The sequence below is a fragment of the Musca domestica genome, unplaced genomic scaffold (assembly GCF_030504385.1).
Source record: "Musca domestica strain aabys unplaced genomic scaffold, Musca_domestica.polishedcontigs.V.1.1 250, whole genome shotgun sequence".
Lineage (NCBI taxonomy): Eukaryota > Metazoa > Arthropoda > Insecta > Diptera > Muscidae > Musca > Musca domestica.
In genome coordinates, this window is record NW_026712278.1 from 224800 (window position 1) to 243147 (window position 18348).

Genomic DNA, 18348 nt, shown 5'->3' on the forward strand with positions numbered 1-18348 from the left:
ATATGTTGGGGTATTATAAATTTGATTGGGCCAACAATTATGTAACACCTCGAAATAGTGGTTTCCCACATAGGGATGTATATATCGATCTTCCTATCTTGCCGAGCTGAGTCGATCTAGCTATGTATGTCCGTCCGTCCGTCTGTCCATGTTAATCGCAATTATGGCCCGATCTTCACGAAATTTAGAATGGAGGTGGGTCTAGGGCCAGAATAGAACCCTATGGTCGCATAATATTAAGGGGTTCAAATGGACCAAAAACTGAAAAATTTCCTGATTTTGCAGTTGCTCTACAGGACGCAATTATGGACCAATCGAAGCGGAAGTTAGCATGGGGCTAGAGCTTCGGGCTGGGCATAAGCCTTCCCATTTTGGTGGTCATCGGGTAATATTTAATGGGTGAAATAGACCATAACATTTCTGTTAAATAAAAGTCAAATTTTATATTAAACCGCGAATATTTTTAGTCCCGACGAAATCATAAATAGACGAACAGGTCAATTCTGACCGTTACGTAGATGCCGATAGTAAATATATCGGTTATATATAGCGAAATATATACAATGTGTATATACAAAGAAAGGGGATGTTAGTTAGAATGCTCATATCTCAAGAATGACTGGACCGATTTTGACAAATGTTGTGATTTCAGAATGCCCTCTTGACATAAAAGTATCAAATCTAAAAAAAATCGCAGAAAAATATACCAATAATGATGTTAATATAGATTTTGTAGTATTTTGTGACATATTTCTTATCGCATGCGATTTTTTCAATTTGACTTATAATATTTTTTAATATTTTTTCACATTACAACACAGGTTGGATTTACTATATAAGGATTACAATTCTCGTCCGATCCTCACGAAAATTTTTACAAGGGTAGGGTTGGGCTCAGAAGGGCTAGGCCTGTTGTTTTTAAAGATGTCCGCTATATATTAGGGGGTTGAAATGAATCAACAACTAAAAATTTTCCTGATTTTTCACAAATAGAAACCAAAGACACGAAATCTCGCATAAAGTTAGAGTTAGGACAGCGGGTACAACGGACCACTAATTTTGTGTGAATAAATACCAGCATTTCTTAGAGATGATTGCAAAATATTTAGGGGTTCAAATTAACCAAAAAACAGAAATGTTTTTCCGATCACACAATTGAAGCCAATCGACACTCCTGTGAAGAGAGTTAGGGACAAGGAAGAATTCTAGCATTTTCGATGACCATTGGATTATATTTATATGTAAAATGGACTACAACAACTAACAGCCCGACGGAGTGCATAAATGTTGGGCAAATGTCCCTAGTCAAAATCCTAATTTCAAAAGCGAAATCTTCCAATATGGATTTGGACATAAAGGGGCTTCTAACATATTGTAGTGTTGTAGGGTATAACATAGTCGGCCCCGCACGACTATAGCCTTTTCTTACATGTTAAAGTCTAAATTAATAAATATTTTAAAAGATTTTAAAATTTCCCAACCCTTATATATATATTTCTACAATTTTTTGCACCACTACTAAGTTCATTTCTCATTGAGAATTCCAAATTCACAAGCTGATATAGGATCTTTAATGGTTTGCATTCAAAAAATTTACCATTTAATGGGGGTAAAACAACCTTAAGGCACAGTGTATGCATTAATAGTGGAAAGAGACTTTATCGACCTGCCAAATTGAGAGAGAATACGTGTGATTTGTTTATACTTTTTGGTTCGAGGCTTCCCATAGCATGGGTACATTAAACTGCATTAACCGTTATTTCTCTTATTCCAGTTAATTTGATTAACTCTTTATGCGTTAAAATACTCATATTAAATAATTTAAACCAGATTCTCATAGTGAGAACCTAACTATTATTACTCTCCGTATTTTAATTACCGTAAATTCTCACACTTCGTGAGTGAATAACTAACTGAAGAAATCGAAATATCAGTAACGCCCGCCACCTTTAGACGACTGCCGATCGTATTTGTGTCAAGTTGTGGTGGTGCAACGGTTATTGACACACTGTCAAGGTCATTCGTTCCTCAATCGCTAATAACTGAAGCTTGTAAATAATAAAAATACCGTTAGTCAAACTAAGGCAAGAGAAACGTGAGATCTATTCGAAAGCTTTTTTTCGGTAAAAAAAAGCACCTACCGTTGAAGGGAAAACAATATTTTCATAAAAGTTATTATAACGAAAATTTTTTGCCTTCAAATAAAATAAAGCGGAGCGTATTAATAACCAACCATGGCTAATCTAGGCAATAAACTAATGGCTAGCGATAAACATTTATTATTTGCCGCATTTTTATTAATGGGTAAGTATTATTTTTTTCTTTTTTTATAACCTACGCCATATGATGGAGGGAACAAATAGTCACTTTGTAGTTTCGTTCATTATGTCTTGACAAAAAATTTACCTATCTTTGATACAAAAAATAAAAGTTCATCTATATCTATAAAAGAGGAAAATGTTTGTATGTTTGTAATTTATGGACTCGAAACCCGCTGAACAGATTTTCCTGAAAATTTGCATGTATACTGCAAAATCGCCTGAAAGTAACATAGGCTATATATATTTTTGAAACTCCACTTGGAAGTGGATATATAGCATCAGAATCGGAGGTACCTCCCAAAAATTTAGATTTTGTATGCACATATCTATTGATCGATTACAGATACAGTCTCCAAATTTGGAATGCGTAACGGAATTTGGAATGATGGATTTTATATGAAAAATTGATTTCCCAAATTATATTGAAATCGGTTCAGATTTGGATATAGCTCCCATATATATCTTCAACCGATTTCGTGTATCAAACACGATATGTATGTTCGATTCCAATGAAATTGGGAATGTGTGACGGGATTTTGATTAGAAAATAAATTAGTCAAATTATATTAAAATCGGTTCAGATTTGGATATAGCTCCCATGGTACAATGAAGAGAAGGTAGGTCAACTTTGAAAAAATTGCAAGTATAGAGGTCTACCTGTTTGGCTTGTAATGTCAGAATTAGTATCAAAACAATAAAAAATCAAACAACTTGTTGCATTTATTTTGAATAAATAATTGAAAACCGCGATAACTGAATGAAAGGTCAACACTTCTTTTCAAAATCGTGTACTATATGTCTCTAAAGGATTATTTCGCTACAAAAACTCTAGATTTTGTCGATGCATGCGTTGAAATGAACATTTTGAAAACACCTGAATTTGAATGTTTTCTCAACAATTTTTTGTTATTGAAAATAAAACACATACATAAACAAAGAAAGATGACGTATTAGGCCAAGAAAATAAAAAAATTGAAATCATATGGTAGTTCTGCCCTACCTTGATATCATTGTACCATGATAGCTCCCATATATATTTTCCGACGATTTCACATATTTGATGCACAAAACACGATACGTATTTCCGATTCCAATGAAATTCGCCATGAGTGACTAAATTTGGTAAAAAAATAAATTTGACAAATTATATTCAAATTCGCTCAGATTTGATTATAGCTCCCATATATATTTTCGGCCAATTTCACATATATGATGCACCCAAAGCGAGAGAGACGAAATCTGGCACCAGAAAAAAATTGCCAAATTATATTGAAATCGGTTGAGGTTTAGGTACAGATAACATATATATTTCGGCCGACTTCATACATGGTATGCACCAAACACGATATTTATGACCGATTCCAATGAAATTCAGAATGTGTGGCGGAATTTGGTTACAATAATAATTAATTGGAAATTAGTTAAGATTTGGATATAGCTCCCATGTATATATTCTCGGCCGATTTCACATATTTAAAGCACCAATTTCAATGAAATATAAAAGTTGTGGCGGAATTTGGTGTAAAAGTAAATTTTTTAAAATTATATTTAAATCGGATCAGATTGGGATATGCTTTTAATAAGAACCATTGACCCACAACGCCTTAGGCCAACACTAAAAAACAACACAACAATTAATTTGAAATACGCTTATTATGGGGAAGTATGTTGCTACCTCGAATTCACTAATTGCAATAGAAATGCAACTCAACTTCAAAAAATTGCAGTTTCCTGCACGCTTGGTATTTGCTATGAAATAAATAAATCCACATATACTCATATATTCGTAAATAAAATTTTGAATGCATATAAAATCAAAAGGGGTAGCGAAGCGCACCGGGTTCAGCTAGTTCTTTATATAGAAAGTGTTTTGAAAGAGATTTCTGCATTTTATGAACGCAGTTCGTAAAAATTTAATAACATATTCCAAACAACAACATATTCCAAACAAATGAGAAAATCCCGCCAAATTTATTATCAACACTCGAAAAATACAATTACAATTTCCACATAAAAATATTAAAGCTTATAATACAACAAAAACATAAAGAACTCCACAACAACAAAACTATACTCAAAAAAACTAAAACGAAACTGCAGCAGGTAATGGACGAAGAAGATTACAACAAATACATTGAGAGCGAAAATGTTCTCCGTCGCAGCTACGACAACAAAAACAAAACAAGACACATCAACAAATACCAAAAATTAAAACAAGAACAACTATCAATATTGAATATTCAACACAACAACCAATGGTTCACCAACAACACCAACGTAAGCATACCAAACGACGTTCAGTGGCTGTTGTCGATGGGCCCCAAATATGCTTTGCCAACAACAAAAACGGCATTCCCCTTACTGAATGTCATTGCAGAAAGTGAAGAATGTATTCAAACCTTAGACGACAAAGAGGATCAAGAGAACGCGAGAAATGCAATAGTCTCTCTAATTGACGACCACTTACAACAGACGAAATTGAAATCGATTTTGATTTTTCTTTTTAATGGACTTAGGTCATTTTGTACGTTATTCTAAAAATATCTTGTTTACATTACACGTGTAATATACTGCTTTGTTTACTTTCCAAGCAGACATCAGAACTATAACCATCGTCTCTCCCTCTCTCTCTTCCAAAAACAATGCTCACGTGTTTCCTGCGACGATTGTATACAAAGGGCACACATATTAGTAACAACAAGTACAACCCCCATTTAAAAATAATGCGTTGTCGGCAATGATGCCAAATAGGCGTTTTTGTACCCTAAAACACGTAGTGGTAAGGGTATTAAATTTTTGTGCATTTATTTGTAACCTTGAGAAGGAAGCGAGGTAGACTCATAGTTACTTTTCCATAGAATCACTTTCTTAGTCGATTTATGCATGTCATTCCGTCAGTTCATGTATTTTTGTGAACAAAATGCAGATCCCATTTATTAGCCGATTGAGATGAAATTTTCGAAACAATATTTGTTTGGCGACGAACCCTATTGAAATTGGTGAGAATCGGTCCAAGTTTAGATATAGCTCCCATATATATCTTTAACCGAATTCGGGTTTATTGTACACCAAATGGCCAATATCAGTAAAAATGAACTGAATTTTGAAACCTTCTATGGAATTCAGTCTAGAAGTAAGTACTTCAAAATTTTGTGAAAATCGGTTCAAATATAGCTATAGCTCCCATATATATGTTTCATCCGATTTGGTGTTTAAGTGTCACACATGCGTAATATGCACTTCGCAAAAATAATATTCAGTACCAGAGATCAGATATAGACCACAAATACCTCTGTGAAATTTTATCGAGACCGGATCAGATTGGGATATAGCTCCCATATACTCCCATATATACTAGGTTCATTGTGCACCAAATGGCTAATATCAGCCCAAAATGGACTGAATTTTGGGAATTTGTACTAAATTTATCCTTTAAACAAGAACATCAAGTTTGGTAGAGATATACATAAAGCTCCAATATTTATATTTCATCTGATTTGGTTTTAAAGTTCCTCACATGCGTATTATGCACTCACATGCGTATTATGCACTCCACAACAAAAATCGTTGGTTCCTGATATCAGTTTAGAAATAAGTGTATCTAATTTTCTCAATATCGGTTCAGATTTGGATAAAGGCTTATTGTACACCAGGCTTATTGTACACCAAATGACCATTATCAGTCCCAATGCCCCGCATTTTGGCACATCCGACCGAATTTACTCTAGAAGTATGTACGTCAAGTTTGGTGAAAATAGTTTCCGAAATATATATAGCTCCCATACATATGTTTCATCCGATTCGGTGTTAATGTCCCTCACATACCTAATATGCACTCCACAACAATGATATTTGATACCGGACGTCAGATACAGCTCAGAAATAAATGTTTCAAATTTTGTCAATATCGGTTCAGATTTGGATATAGCTCCCATATAGATCCGATATCCGATAAAAGGTTCATTGTACACCAAATAGCTAATATCAGTCCAAATGAACCGAAGGTGCACATTTTCAGCTGGCCTCTTTGGCAAGTAAACACGATCATTTTGTTTGTCTACAAACTGCTGGACAACGAATGTTTTCTCATCGTTGAAAACCAAATTCAGCATTTCACAACTTTCGACCAAGCGAAGCAACGTTTTAGCTCTTTTGAGTCTATTTTCTTTCTGTTGCGATGTTCTACCATCAGCTCTTTTTTCAATATTTGCATAATGGAATATTGCGATAGATTCAGCTCACGAGCCATTTTTGGGCCACTGCGACGTGGGTTTCGATCAAATCGCTTCTTTACTTTTCGAAACATTTCTGCTGATGTTGCTGTTTTCTTCCGTCCACTTCCTCGACGTCGGGCTACGCTACAAGTAACACTGTAACGTGCGATGGTATGAGACACAAAAGATTTATTCACATTTAAATGCTGGAGTACTCTAACGATAGCCACTTGTGGTTTTCCAGCCATAAAGAAATATAAATAAATCAAGCTTCAACTCCATCACGAATAACTTTTTTTCTGGAAAATTCTCACCAAAATGCTTTTGTCACTGGAATAATTTTAACAGCTGTCGGACGAGTGGCTTAGAAATATCAGTAGTCTCGCCCTGTATATGTTTCATCCGATTTTTGTGTTAAAATATCCCACATGCGTAATATGATATTTGATATCGGACATCAGATACAGCTCGGAAATACCTCCGCCAAATTTTATCGAGATCGGTTCAGATTTTTATATAGCTTCGATATACATCTTCATTCGATTCTAGGGCAATTGCTTACCGTATATGTTATATTAGCCCAAATTGAATAGATTTTTTCATATTCAACCGAATTTTTGCATTTAGTGAAACTCGGTCCGGCTCCAATAAATAGTTTTTAATATAATCCTTATTGATGCCATACCTTGCACTATACAGCAATGTAATTTGGTTCATAGTTGGTATGATCTAATTCATATAAAAACCCAATATGAACTTTATTTGCTTCGGGAGCTCTACTAAATACGCATGGTAGTGTAGGGTATCATACAGTCGGCCCCGCCCGAGTTTTGTCCTTTCCTTACTGGTTTTTTTAATAGGATAACATTCACTATCCCAAATATCGAATTAAAATAAATTTCGTAGAAAAATCGGGCGTTATTAATTAATTGCGACCAAACCCAACATGCACTAATGTTTCCAATTTTTTGGAAAATTTTGCACAAAAACATCAATAAAACTCAAATGCTTCCTTTTTTATAGGGACTTCTTATCTCGATTCGTTTGGTTTTTGTTGTTATTAAAACTGAGCGACGAACAGGGATTCGCTGATCAAGAAAACCAATCCTTTCTTGTTTCTAAAATAATTGTTTTAATGTGTCAATTTAATTGATATTTTAAGTGTGACAATAGTGAGTACGTATTTTTATAATTGCGGATTGACATCACTGAATAAACACTATAGTGCTTTCTCGTGGGTAAATGAGAGCAAAACGTCTACCATCTCTCTTATAAGTTTTTAAATAAAACTGCTACTTACGATGGGGGCTCGAATGGCAATAGAAACAACAACGAAGGAAATAGAAAACAAAACAAAAAGCATTACACACAGTCTTTCTTTAGTTACTGTATTCATTGTTTTGGTGTGTATTTCACAGAGTAGTGATGTGTTTTCTATTTTTTCAAGTTCACAATGAACTCAAGTGAAATCAGGCAAAAAATTAGTAATAATTGAAGACGATATTATTAAAAACATATTAAATGAAATAATTGATTACGGTATAAAGAGCACCAGAGTTTTGGAAATTGTTGCTGAAAAGTCCATTCAAAGACGTGTGGAGAAAATGTCAGCCAAAAGGCAATAATAACCATTGTCATGGGGCATGACTGACGACAACTGGCTGGCATTACAGTGAGGAACAAAAGAAAGTGAATAGTGATGTATAATTGATTTCTGTGTATGACGTTCGTCCCAAGTCCAAATCTGACGTGTCAAGTTTTCATTTAAATCAATTTTAAATTTCGTATATTCTACTAAAAACTTACCTATAATTTTCTAATGAAATCAAAATTCGACGACACCTCTGAAATGTTGCGGCTCAAGCCATTAAATGGTTTTCCACGTAAGTATCCCCAATCCATTGCCAAAACCAGTAATGAAAGGTCAAAACTCAGTCGGGGTTGACTATTAAATACCCTACACTCTAATTCTATTTAGTAAAGCTAAAAGTAACAAATGAATTATAAAAATTTGAAGTAAACCATACCATGCCAACTATGATCTTTATTTTATTCTTTAATTATATTTTGATCTATTTACACTAAATTCGACACAAACAAAAAACAGTAAGGAAAGACCAAAAGTCGGGCGGGCCAGACTATATGATACCCTACACCACTATTTAGTAGAGCTCCCGTAACAAAAAAGGTTATATTAGGAATTTATGTGAAGTAGATCCTACCAACTATGAACCTTATTTAAATGCATATCATCGCTTTAGAGTAGTCACAATTTGGGAACTATATTCAACTCTGGATCGATTTTCAACAAATTTGACGTAGGCTTTTGTTCAGGATGCGTAATATAACAGTACGTTTACATATAACGTACTTTTATATATTTCTTATACTTCAAATAAATCCTCTTGAAGTAGGTTAACCCTACAAAAAGCTCTAACATAAACATGGCATAACTTCGATAAGAATTATATTTAAAAAATATTTTTTGGAGAAATAGAAATACTTGACCGAGTTTCACCAAATATAAAAAAAATGCGGTTGAATATGAAGAAATCTATCAGATTTGGGCTGATATTACATATATGGTTCACAATAACCTTAGAAACTGATAAATATGTGTATCGAAGGTACATAAAAATCTCAACAGATCTCGATAACATTTCGCAGAGGTATTTCCATACGATATACGGTAACAAATATCATTGTTGCCAAATGCATATAACGAATGTGATCTGATACCAAATATCATTCTAGTGGAGTTTATATTACGAATGTGTGGGACTTAAACACAAAATCGGATGAAACTTATATATGGGAGCTATAGCTAAATATGAACCAGTTTTTACCAAATTTGATGTACTTGCTTCTAGGCTGTATTCGGTGGGATGGTGCAAAATTCAAGTCATTTGGACTGATATTGGCCATTTGGTGGACAATTAACCCGAAATCGGTTGAAGATATATATGGGAGCTATATCCAAAACCGGACCGATCTTGATGAAATTCAACAGAGGTATATCTGGGCTGTATCTGATATTTGGTATCAAATATCTTTGTTTTCGATTGCATATTACGAATGTGAGGGATTTAAAACTCCAAATCGGATGAACCAATTTTCACCAAATTTGAAGCACTTATTTTTAGGACGAATGAGCCAAGATTCAGTCCATTTGAGCTGATATTAGCCATTTGGTGCACAATAAACCTGATATCGGATACAGATATATATGGGAGCTATTTCCAAATCTTTTCCGATCTCGATAAAACTTAAGGCACTTATTTCTAAGCTGTATCTGATATCTGCTACCAAAGATCATTGTTGTCGAATGCATATTACGCATGTGAGGGACTTAAAACTCCAAATCAGATGAAACATATATATGAGAGCTGTTGCTATATCTGAACCAAAATACGGGGTCAGCGTAAAATTTTAAGTCGATTTAGCGATGTCTGCCTGTCAGTAAGCAGGTTTAGTTCGTAAATGGGCCATACCGGTCCACGTTTTCGAATAGCCCTCATACAATGATATTTCCTAATATTCGGTAGTTTGATTATTTTAGCGACATTTTAACCGGAATTGTTTCAAATTTCGTATTTTAAGTTCGGAATCGGCACTGCAACCTATGACAAGATAGTCTACATATAACGGCGCCTCCCTTTATTCGGTATTTTAATGATTTCGGCGATATTATTGGTCGGAATTTTTTCCAATTTCGTACTCGAAGATCTTAGAGGATACTACAGCCTATGCGTATGCACGTCCACGTCTTCGCATAGCCCCATATAACGGTACATCCCGATATTTTTTGTATTTTGATGGAATCGGTACTACAGCCTATGGCTGAAAATTACATACGTAAGCCCACGTGTTCGTATAGCTCCTCTATAACGGTTTTCATTTAAGCCGTATTTTTCGGGGGATTTTTTTGAAACTTTTCAAGGTTCTTCCAAATGGTGCAGGATATTAAAAGTTCGGCCCTGCCGAATTAATAATTTTATAACATGCTTGAGTACCGGCAAATTTGACATATATATTAATATATATATATGTCATTGGTAAGCTTATGAAAAACTCTATCCCGATACTGATACGGCTATTTTACCTACTACGATCCTTTTTCTCAAAAAAATATTTTTTATTCAAATGTCAAAATAACACCTCTTATTGGAAACACTTATATTTGGAGGAACACTTTTATCGATTCGGTGGTATGGACCTTTAAAATGACCATACGTATGTTGTTTTCTTTTCAAGAAAAAAAAATATCAAAATAACATCCACTACTGTTTCAAAATGCTACCAAGACCTTAAATAGCCCTACAATCCCCAAGGTTATGCCAAAACGTGGACAAATATTAAAAAAATGTTCGTAAGATTAACGTTCGTGCAAATAAGAACCTTAAGTACAATAAGAACACCCGATTCGGTTGAAAATTGTGGCTAAAAATCTTCGAAAACCCGAATATCGGGAGGTGCCCACACATTTTAAATAGTGAACTTTTCTTGAAAATGCTCTGTTGTGATAGTTTATGTCTTCTGAGAGCCATAAACGGCTAGTCCAAAACTAATATGCTTGGAAAAAGTGAAGGCACATATGCAGCTTGGAATAATGGCTAGGCATAATAATGCCAAATTATAAGTGGAGACGACGGCAGGATTCGAGTGCGATTCTGGCATTCCTTTATGATATGTCTCAATATAAGTCATGCGAAGTATCCACACCTTAAAGCATAAAATATCGGAAATTGTCTTATCCAATACGTAAAATAATGTTAGCTCTCTTTAGGTATAATAGTCAGATATATAGATATCAGTCTCTTTAAATGCATGATGTATTCATTACAAAGTACGGAAAACTGATTGAAATTAAAAAAGCAACTCTGTAGCTAGAGTCCTGGAATCGCAAAAATGAAGGAACAATTTTTTTTATTTGAAAGGAATAAGAGAACTTTTAAATGCAAAAATACCCACTATTTGCTGATCTGAAAGATAATTCGGCCGAATAGAATAACATGGGTATGGGTTTGAAAGCTAATGGGAAGCAGTAAAAATATTCATGAGACAGAAGAAAAATTCTTTCAAAACGCTAATTAACATCCCGCAGGCGTACAATAACCTTTCTACAGCTTTTATTCTTTAAAACCCTAATAAGAAATATTTCTTTGTAAATTGTTTCAAGTTAAAGGTCAAGTGACTTGGGTCCCTTTGCATTGCAACCAACGATATTTGCGGTCATCTGCACCTTGTCGATTTTATGCCAATTCGCCTAGTCACTTGTATGGGATATAATTTAATAAAATCTTTACCCACACACAAACAGAATATAACATCCACGTTTTATGTTTTCTACCTCTCTTTTTTCAGCATTATTGCATTCTCTCAATGCTGCTACCACCGTCCAATTTCCAAAATTAGTCAATGAAACAGCTGAGGCATCGAATGTCTCACGTTATGAATACACAATCGATGGTAAGGCGGCCACCGCCAGTCGTTTGGGTGCAGCTGGAAAGGACATTGCGACACATCTCAACATGTCGACAAGGAGCGGCGAAAGTGCAACAAATCTTACAGCTTTAACCTGGGCTCATGCTGTCAATAGCCAAAAGGAGCTAACGGATGCGTTGCAAAGTAAGTAAAAAAAAGATAAGCGAGAATGTGTCGAAAATTCTAAAATAGTGAAAACTATAAAAGTGTAATATGTTGAAGTATTGATTAATGACGCATTCTTTGAATTGAAAAGTGGACTTCAATTGGCTACACATGCAGAATGGTATCAAAGTCAAATATAACAAGTACAATTGTATCAGTCAGTTTTACCGGCAGTTGTATGCCCCCAGCCTTGTGTAATGGTTATTCAAACTGCTGACCCCTTATGGGGGAGCTTCCGAAGCAGTTGGCCAATATTAACCAATTCGCTTTTCCCGTTTTTTGAGCTTCATGGATACTCAAAATTTTGAACCTTTGTGGGGGAGGTACGAGAAGGAGTGAACCGATCTTCACACCAGACTTTGGTTTAATAACAAGTAAAAAAACTGTAAGTTCGGTCGGGCCGAACTTTGAATACCCTCCATCGTATAGAACGAATTTGGCAGTTTTCCAAAAAAAAAAATATTTAAAAATTCCGTTAAAATCTTAAAAATACTGAATAAAGCCGTTATACGACGACGATCTGCATAGGCAAGTTTTGCCGTAAGCTATTACAATATTTAAATACGAAACTTAAAAAAATCGGTTAATAATGTAAGTAAAATCATCGTAATAGCGAATATCGGGAGGTGCCGTTATATGGGAGCTATACGAAGACGTGGACCTGCACAGACAGTTTTCTGTCTTAGGCTGTAGTATCCATTACGAACTTCAAATACCAAATTTGAAACAATTCCGATTAATAATGTCGCTAAAATCATCAAAATACCGAATATCGGGAGGTGCTGTTATATGGGGGCTATACAAAGACGTGGACCTCCACGGACAATTTTCTGTCATAGGCTAGAGTATCCATTACGAACTTCAAATACCAAATTTGAAACAATTCGGGTGAATAATGTCGCTAAAATCATCAAAATACTGAATATCGGGAGGTGTCCTTACATCGGGGCTATACCAAAACGTGGACCTACAATGGTCTATTAGTTGAAAGCATTACTGGAAGGATGTTTGAAACCATTAAGTACCATGGTAGAGATCAACTCTTAAGTCATTTCTCTTTGCTCTGAGTTTTTGGGAGTAGCGGTTTTTTCAGTGGTCCCAGTGAGTGACTTCGAAGTTGGTATTATCTGCCAGAGTCGGAAAGTTTTTTTTTCTCAATGTCGGTGGCAGAGCCTTTCTCTCTTTTCAAAATCTGAAAAACTCTTGAATAGTTTCAGGTGACTATTTTCGAATTCTCTATTGCGACGAGGTTTCTCTCTCCCTTATTTGCGTGGATTTTTTAACGAACTCTTATAGGCTCGGAGTGTTCTTAATCGCTCCTGTTGGAAGATTGACTCATAGATCTCCTTCTGGAGAGTTCCCTTAAGAGATTCAGTCCCTGAGTCCGTCTCTATCGGAGACGGTAATGATATGCACCCTTTGTCTTAGATAACCTAAGTTACGTTAAAAGACGTGAGATCCGCGGCTAAAAATCTTGCCGTGTCATCTTTAGCCACTTAAGTCTTCTTCCTAATTGAAGAATTACTATAGGATCAGTGTTAGAGAATGAAGACAAATCATGTGACCCTTGGTTCTCCCACCAACCTGTGTCTCACGGTAATGAGTGCTGGATAGTGGCAGAGTAAATGTTCGATCGCCTCATTTTTTTTTTCTTTTTCTTGACAGATTCTACAGTATTCAATATCGTCGCTGTCCCATTTCGAGGTCATTGCCCTCACCTTGCAGTGAACTGTGATGATACCCACCACAAGCTTAAAATCAGGTTTCGACAAGGACAGTATCGACTTTGTTCTCTCCTCCGAAAGTGTGGGCCAGATTCTTTTGGAATTCTCTCAGAGTAGTGTCTATGAATTAGCTGTAGAAAGTGGCACAGAGGTGGTTCGACCGAGTTCTCAACTTCAATGATACCTGATTCGGACCCTAGCCTATCCATTTTCTGCAGTCTCGTTGCCTGGAATATTGCAGTGACCAGGAACCCAACAGAGCTTGTGTCTTGCCGTTGGAGAATGGAATAATCGGTTTTATCGACACAAGACCTTACCACCCCTATATGGGCAGATCTCTTCGTCGGCAGCAGACATGGGGCGACACTTTTAAGATTTCTTCGAATTTGTGAACTACCTTCAAGTTCTTTTTTACGTGCTTGATTTTGTTAGATGTTGACTCCTTGGTTCGATTCTCTCGATTGCCTCTTGCCGCTGGAGGATTGATTGATTCATCAGCTTAATTTCACGTAAGACTCTCTTCGACCTATTCACCCCCATTCGATGAAGTGAATAAAAAAAATACTGCTATGCATTATACCCATATTGTCCACCCACCCGTATAATATCATCAAACCCTCTTGACCCAAGGACATGGCCAACCCGTCTCCAATATCAATTGGTCGATTTATAGACAAAATTAAAATGAACATTGGAATAAATTCAAATTGAACTTTAAATTGAATAACAATGGACTAACTCGTAGAAAGACGTATGCCTGCCAGATCTTCAGTGGGTTCTAACTTGGTCATCAAAAGTAAAAATAAACTTATTTTTTTCTAACTTCATATTCTTTTCTTTAAGTAGGCGATATAAATTCATAATTAAATTTACTTTCCCCATATTTTAGGTGACATTGATATGATTGAGGCTGATATTGTTATGGGCAAGATTAATAATACCGGCCCGGATATGCCAGTGATGGCTCATCCACCAGCAAATAGTTCCGATATATCCCTTGATTCATTTCTACAGCAAATCAAAATATACAATGATGAAAATGCAGAGAAAATGAAGGGAGTGAAGTTAGACTTTAAATCGATTGAGGTGTTCGAAGGAGCTTTAAAGACCCTGGAGGCCAAAATACCCGAGGTGAGTAACACAATTTACAAACAACACTCTTTCTTATTCCCAATTCATGCTCATCTTTCTTCCCCTCAGATGACTTACCCCATATGGCTGAATGCCGATATTATAAGTGGTCCGGTAAATCAAAACAATACCATACCCGTTGATCCGCAACGTTTCTTTGCTGGCTCATCACAATTCCCTCAAGCCGTGCTATCGATTGGTTGGACAACACGGTGGTCTTCGGATTACAATAACGGCTCGTATACGCCCCAAGAAATAGATGCCATGGTGGTGGCCATTAAAACCAATAATGTCACCGAAACTGGACAGCCAATAACATTTCCGGTAAGGGCTGGCATTGCTGCCAATAGCCAGGAAGAATTGCACGATTTAGTAAAAGCTGTCAATGGCACGAATAACAGCACTCTGACCATATGGTCATCTCAAAATGATTACGTTGATGTTGCCAAGCTACGAGAATTGATTTTTTCATTTGGCTTTGATCGTGTATACTTAGATGTACCCGAAGAGCTGTCAAGTCAATTGGATTTGGGACGAACGGAGAATGGTGGTGGTGGAAATGATGGTAATGGTGCCGCTACGATCAGCCCGGCATTGACGTCTTTGGTGAATTTCAGTTTAATTAGTGCTGGTCTTTATTTGTTTAGCTTGTATTGGGATAAAATTCGTCTCTAAAGTTCGAAGACGGAACTATGAGGTGAATTTAACGACGTGACTAATGTACTCTATGACGATTTTTAATGACAATATGTGTATGTAATAAAAATTAATTAAACAACTAAATTTGCATCGCATTTAATGACATAAAATTTTTTTAGAAAATCAGTCGACCTCGCGCCTTTTAAGCTGATTTCCACAATTATGAAGTAAACAAGTCGCGTTCAAAATATAATGGAGTATATAATAGAACGATCAAAATTAAGAAAACTGGCTATGTAGATCCGTGCAAAATTGAATGATTTTGTCAATGGTTGGATTAAATCCATTGCAAGTTTCAGATCATTAAATTCGCTTCGAAAGAGAAACTAACGTATAAATTGCCAAATGTTTGGTGACCATGTGACGTTACAATACCTGAAATATCTGAAGCCTTTTTTCAGACGAAGATTTCAGTTGATTATCTACCAATAAGCTATTATGTCAACAGCTTTAAAAGTCTCTCATCGAAGAAGCTGGAAAAGGGCACTTAGAAACCGTTTGCATGATATCTAAGAACCATCTGGTCGTTAAACCCTTCTATCACTTAGTAGGTCTAGTTTCAGAATTGCGCTAAGCATACTGTCGCCCACAGATGTAGTAGAATATCCAATGTTTCAAACTTAGCCGGTAGGTTGCACTCCTTTAACAGTGTGGCGAGATTGACAGTATCAAAAGCCTTTGATTGATCAAAGACTACTAACACTGTTCTATGATACGGCTAGTTCAGGATGAGTCCTCAAATGATATGTGTTGATATGGCGTGAAACGCTGTTGTAAATAGAATCCATATTCATGGTCGGCAACTGCATAGCTTCCTCTATTGATGGAGTGGAGTAAAGCTTCAAGTCTTCGCTACAGGCGGCAACATCGAAATGAGTCTGTATAATTCGTCTTTGCTGGTATCCTTGCATAGCTATAGTAGCAGGACATCGCTGCCCATTTTCAAGCTTCGAAAACTATGTGAGTGGTTAACGACAGGTTGAGGACTTTAGTGAGATACTTGATTCTCGGTTTCAAGATTACCCTGACTTATCGTTTCGGAAGACATTCGCAACTATACCCATTGTAAATTGTGTTGGTATTTCCTCGACGGAAAGATGCGACGTAGTAATTTTCGAATCGCTCTGGCTTGCTTGAAAAATTGTCAATTAAAATGCCACTGATATTCTACCATCCTTTATCTCAGGGTTCGAGGGCGCTTAAACCGTTATCCATCGCTTCCAATGTTGCAAAACTTCGGATGGTCTAGCCCCTTTTTCTCTTATGATGCTACAACTGAGTTCAACTGTCAATTCGCTGATCCTGAGATCAGAAGGGCTGGAACGACTGCAGCTTTGACGATGCCTCGGAAAATTGTTTCTGTAACGAGTATCAGAAGGTTTGGGCAGTTCTCTGAAGAGAAGGTTGGTGAAATCTCTGAATTCTGACCAGTGATCCATCCCCTAGGACGGAACGCGAGAGCTCATGGTGGGCATTAAAATCCCCCTGTACCAGGTGGTTATTTCCTACCAATAGCGGGCAAATAACGTGATGTACAGCTATAAATCGGCGGGATATACGCACTAAGTACTTCTAACTCGGTAGATCCACGCCTGACTGCTGCCTCAAACATTCCACGTATGGGCCACCAGAGGTTAGATCAAGCGATATAGGCCTGTATTGAATATAATGGTGTAACAGAAACGATAATCCCCACCTACACTTCTGGTGCGATCCTTCCTCGGTACGTTGTAACCATAACAACGTTGTAGGCTGCAATTTTCATACAGCTTGGCTATGATTAAAATATTCCTCCGATTCATTCCACTATCTCATCTATTTTGTTTCGGAGTCCGTTGCAATTAACTTGCAAGCACGATGAAAAATATAGAGTTGAAACGGCTACATGTGGCGTAAGAAGCTGCGGTGTTGGTTGCTGTTCTGGAGACTGCGATGGAGTTTCATACTCAGACGACGCCTCTGAGAGGGCGACTACGAAGTGGACTCGCTGGGGACAACGCTACTGCAGCATGTGGCAACATAATCCCTTTCGCTGTAGTCTCACAAACGCCTTAGTCCGGAACAGTTCTTAAAGTGCACCCATTCTCTACATCCATTACACCGCGCCGAAACAGATCTGTGGTGGATGTCGTTGTGACACGCAGAGCAGAATCAAGGTCCGGGGTTTTCCTCAATCCCAGCACGGACCAACAAAATCCGGAGCCAGCATTCTGGGATATGCTGCCCCCAAAGCAGAAAAATAGTCGAACACAAACGGGTACATACTGGGTTGGCAGCCGCTGGCCAAAACTGGAATGTTGTTGCTTCGGGTCAATCCGCTGCCGTAGAACGCGCTGCCGTGGGATTGTGGTTGCAATTATCATTTAGCTTGGTGTCCCCTATCAATACTATTAAAATATTCCTCCAATTCATTCCTCTATCTCGTCTAATTTGCCTCGGAGTCCGTTGCAATTAAATTGCACAAACGATACACAATCCGGAGTTGGAAAAGCAACATTCGGGAGACTGCGGTGGAATTCCGTGCCGTCAAACTAGTGTTGGATACAATTATTGGACGACCATAAAATAATGAATAACTTTAAATGCAAATATGTCAAACTATGGATTTCC

The 18348-nt window shown here is 36.7% G+C and overlaps 1 protein-coding gene across 2 annotated transcripts; it reads left to right on the top strand.

Annotated features, from left to right (window-relative positions):
• Positions 1 to 1947: 1947 nt before the first annotated feature.
• On the top strand, positions 1948 to 15822 carry LOC131802992 (protein FAM151B-like). Of its 2 annotated transcripts, none has more exons than XM_059123843.1 (4): positions 1948 to 2304; positions 11900 to 12163; positions 14798 to 15039; positions 15109 to 15822. In XM_059123843.1, exons 1-4 carry the CDS (start codon positions 2235 to 2237, stop codon positions 15712 to 15714), a joined length of 1182 nt encoding a protein of 393 aa, XP_058979826.1. In that variant the 5' UTR covers positions 1948 to 2234; the 3' UTR covers positions 15715 to 15822. The 2 variants fall into 2 exon arrangements, with proteins under 2 accessions (XP_058979826.1, XP_058979827.1); XM_059123844.1 differs by lacking the exon at positions 1948 to 2304 and adding an exon at positions 7874 to 8418.
• The last annotated feature ends 2526 nt before the right edge of the window (positions 15823 to 18348 follow it).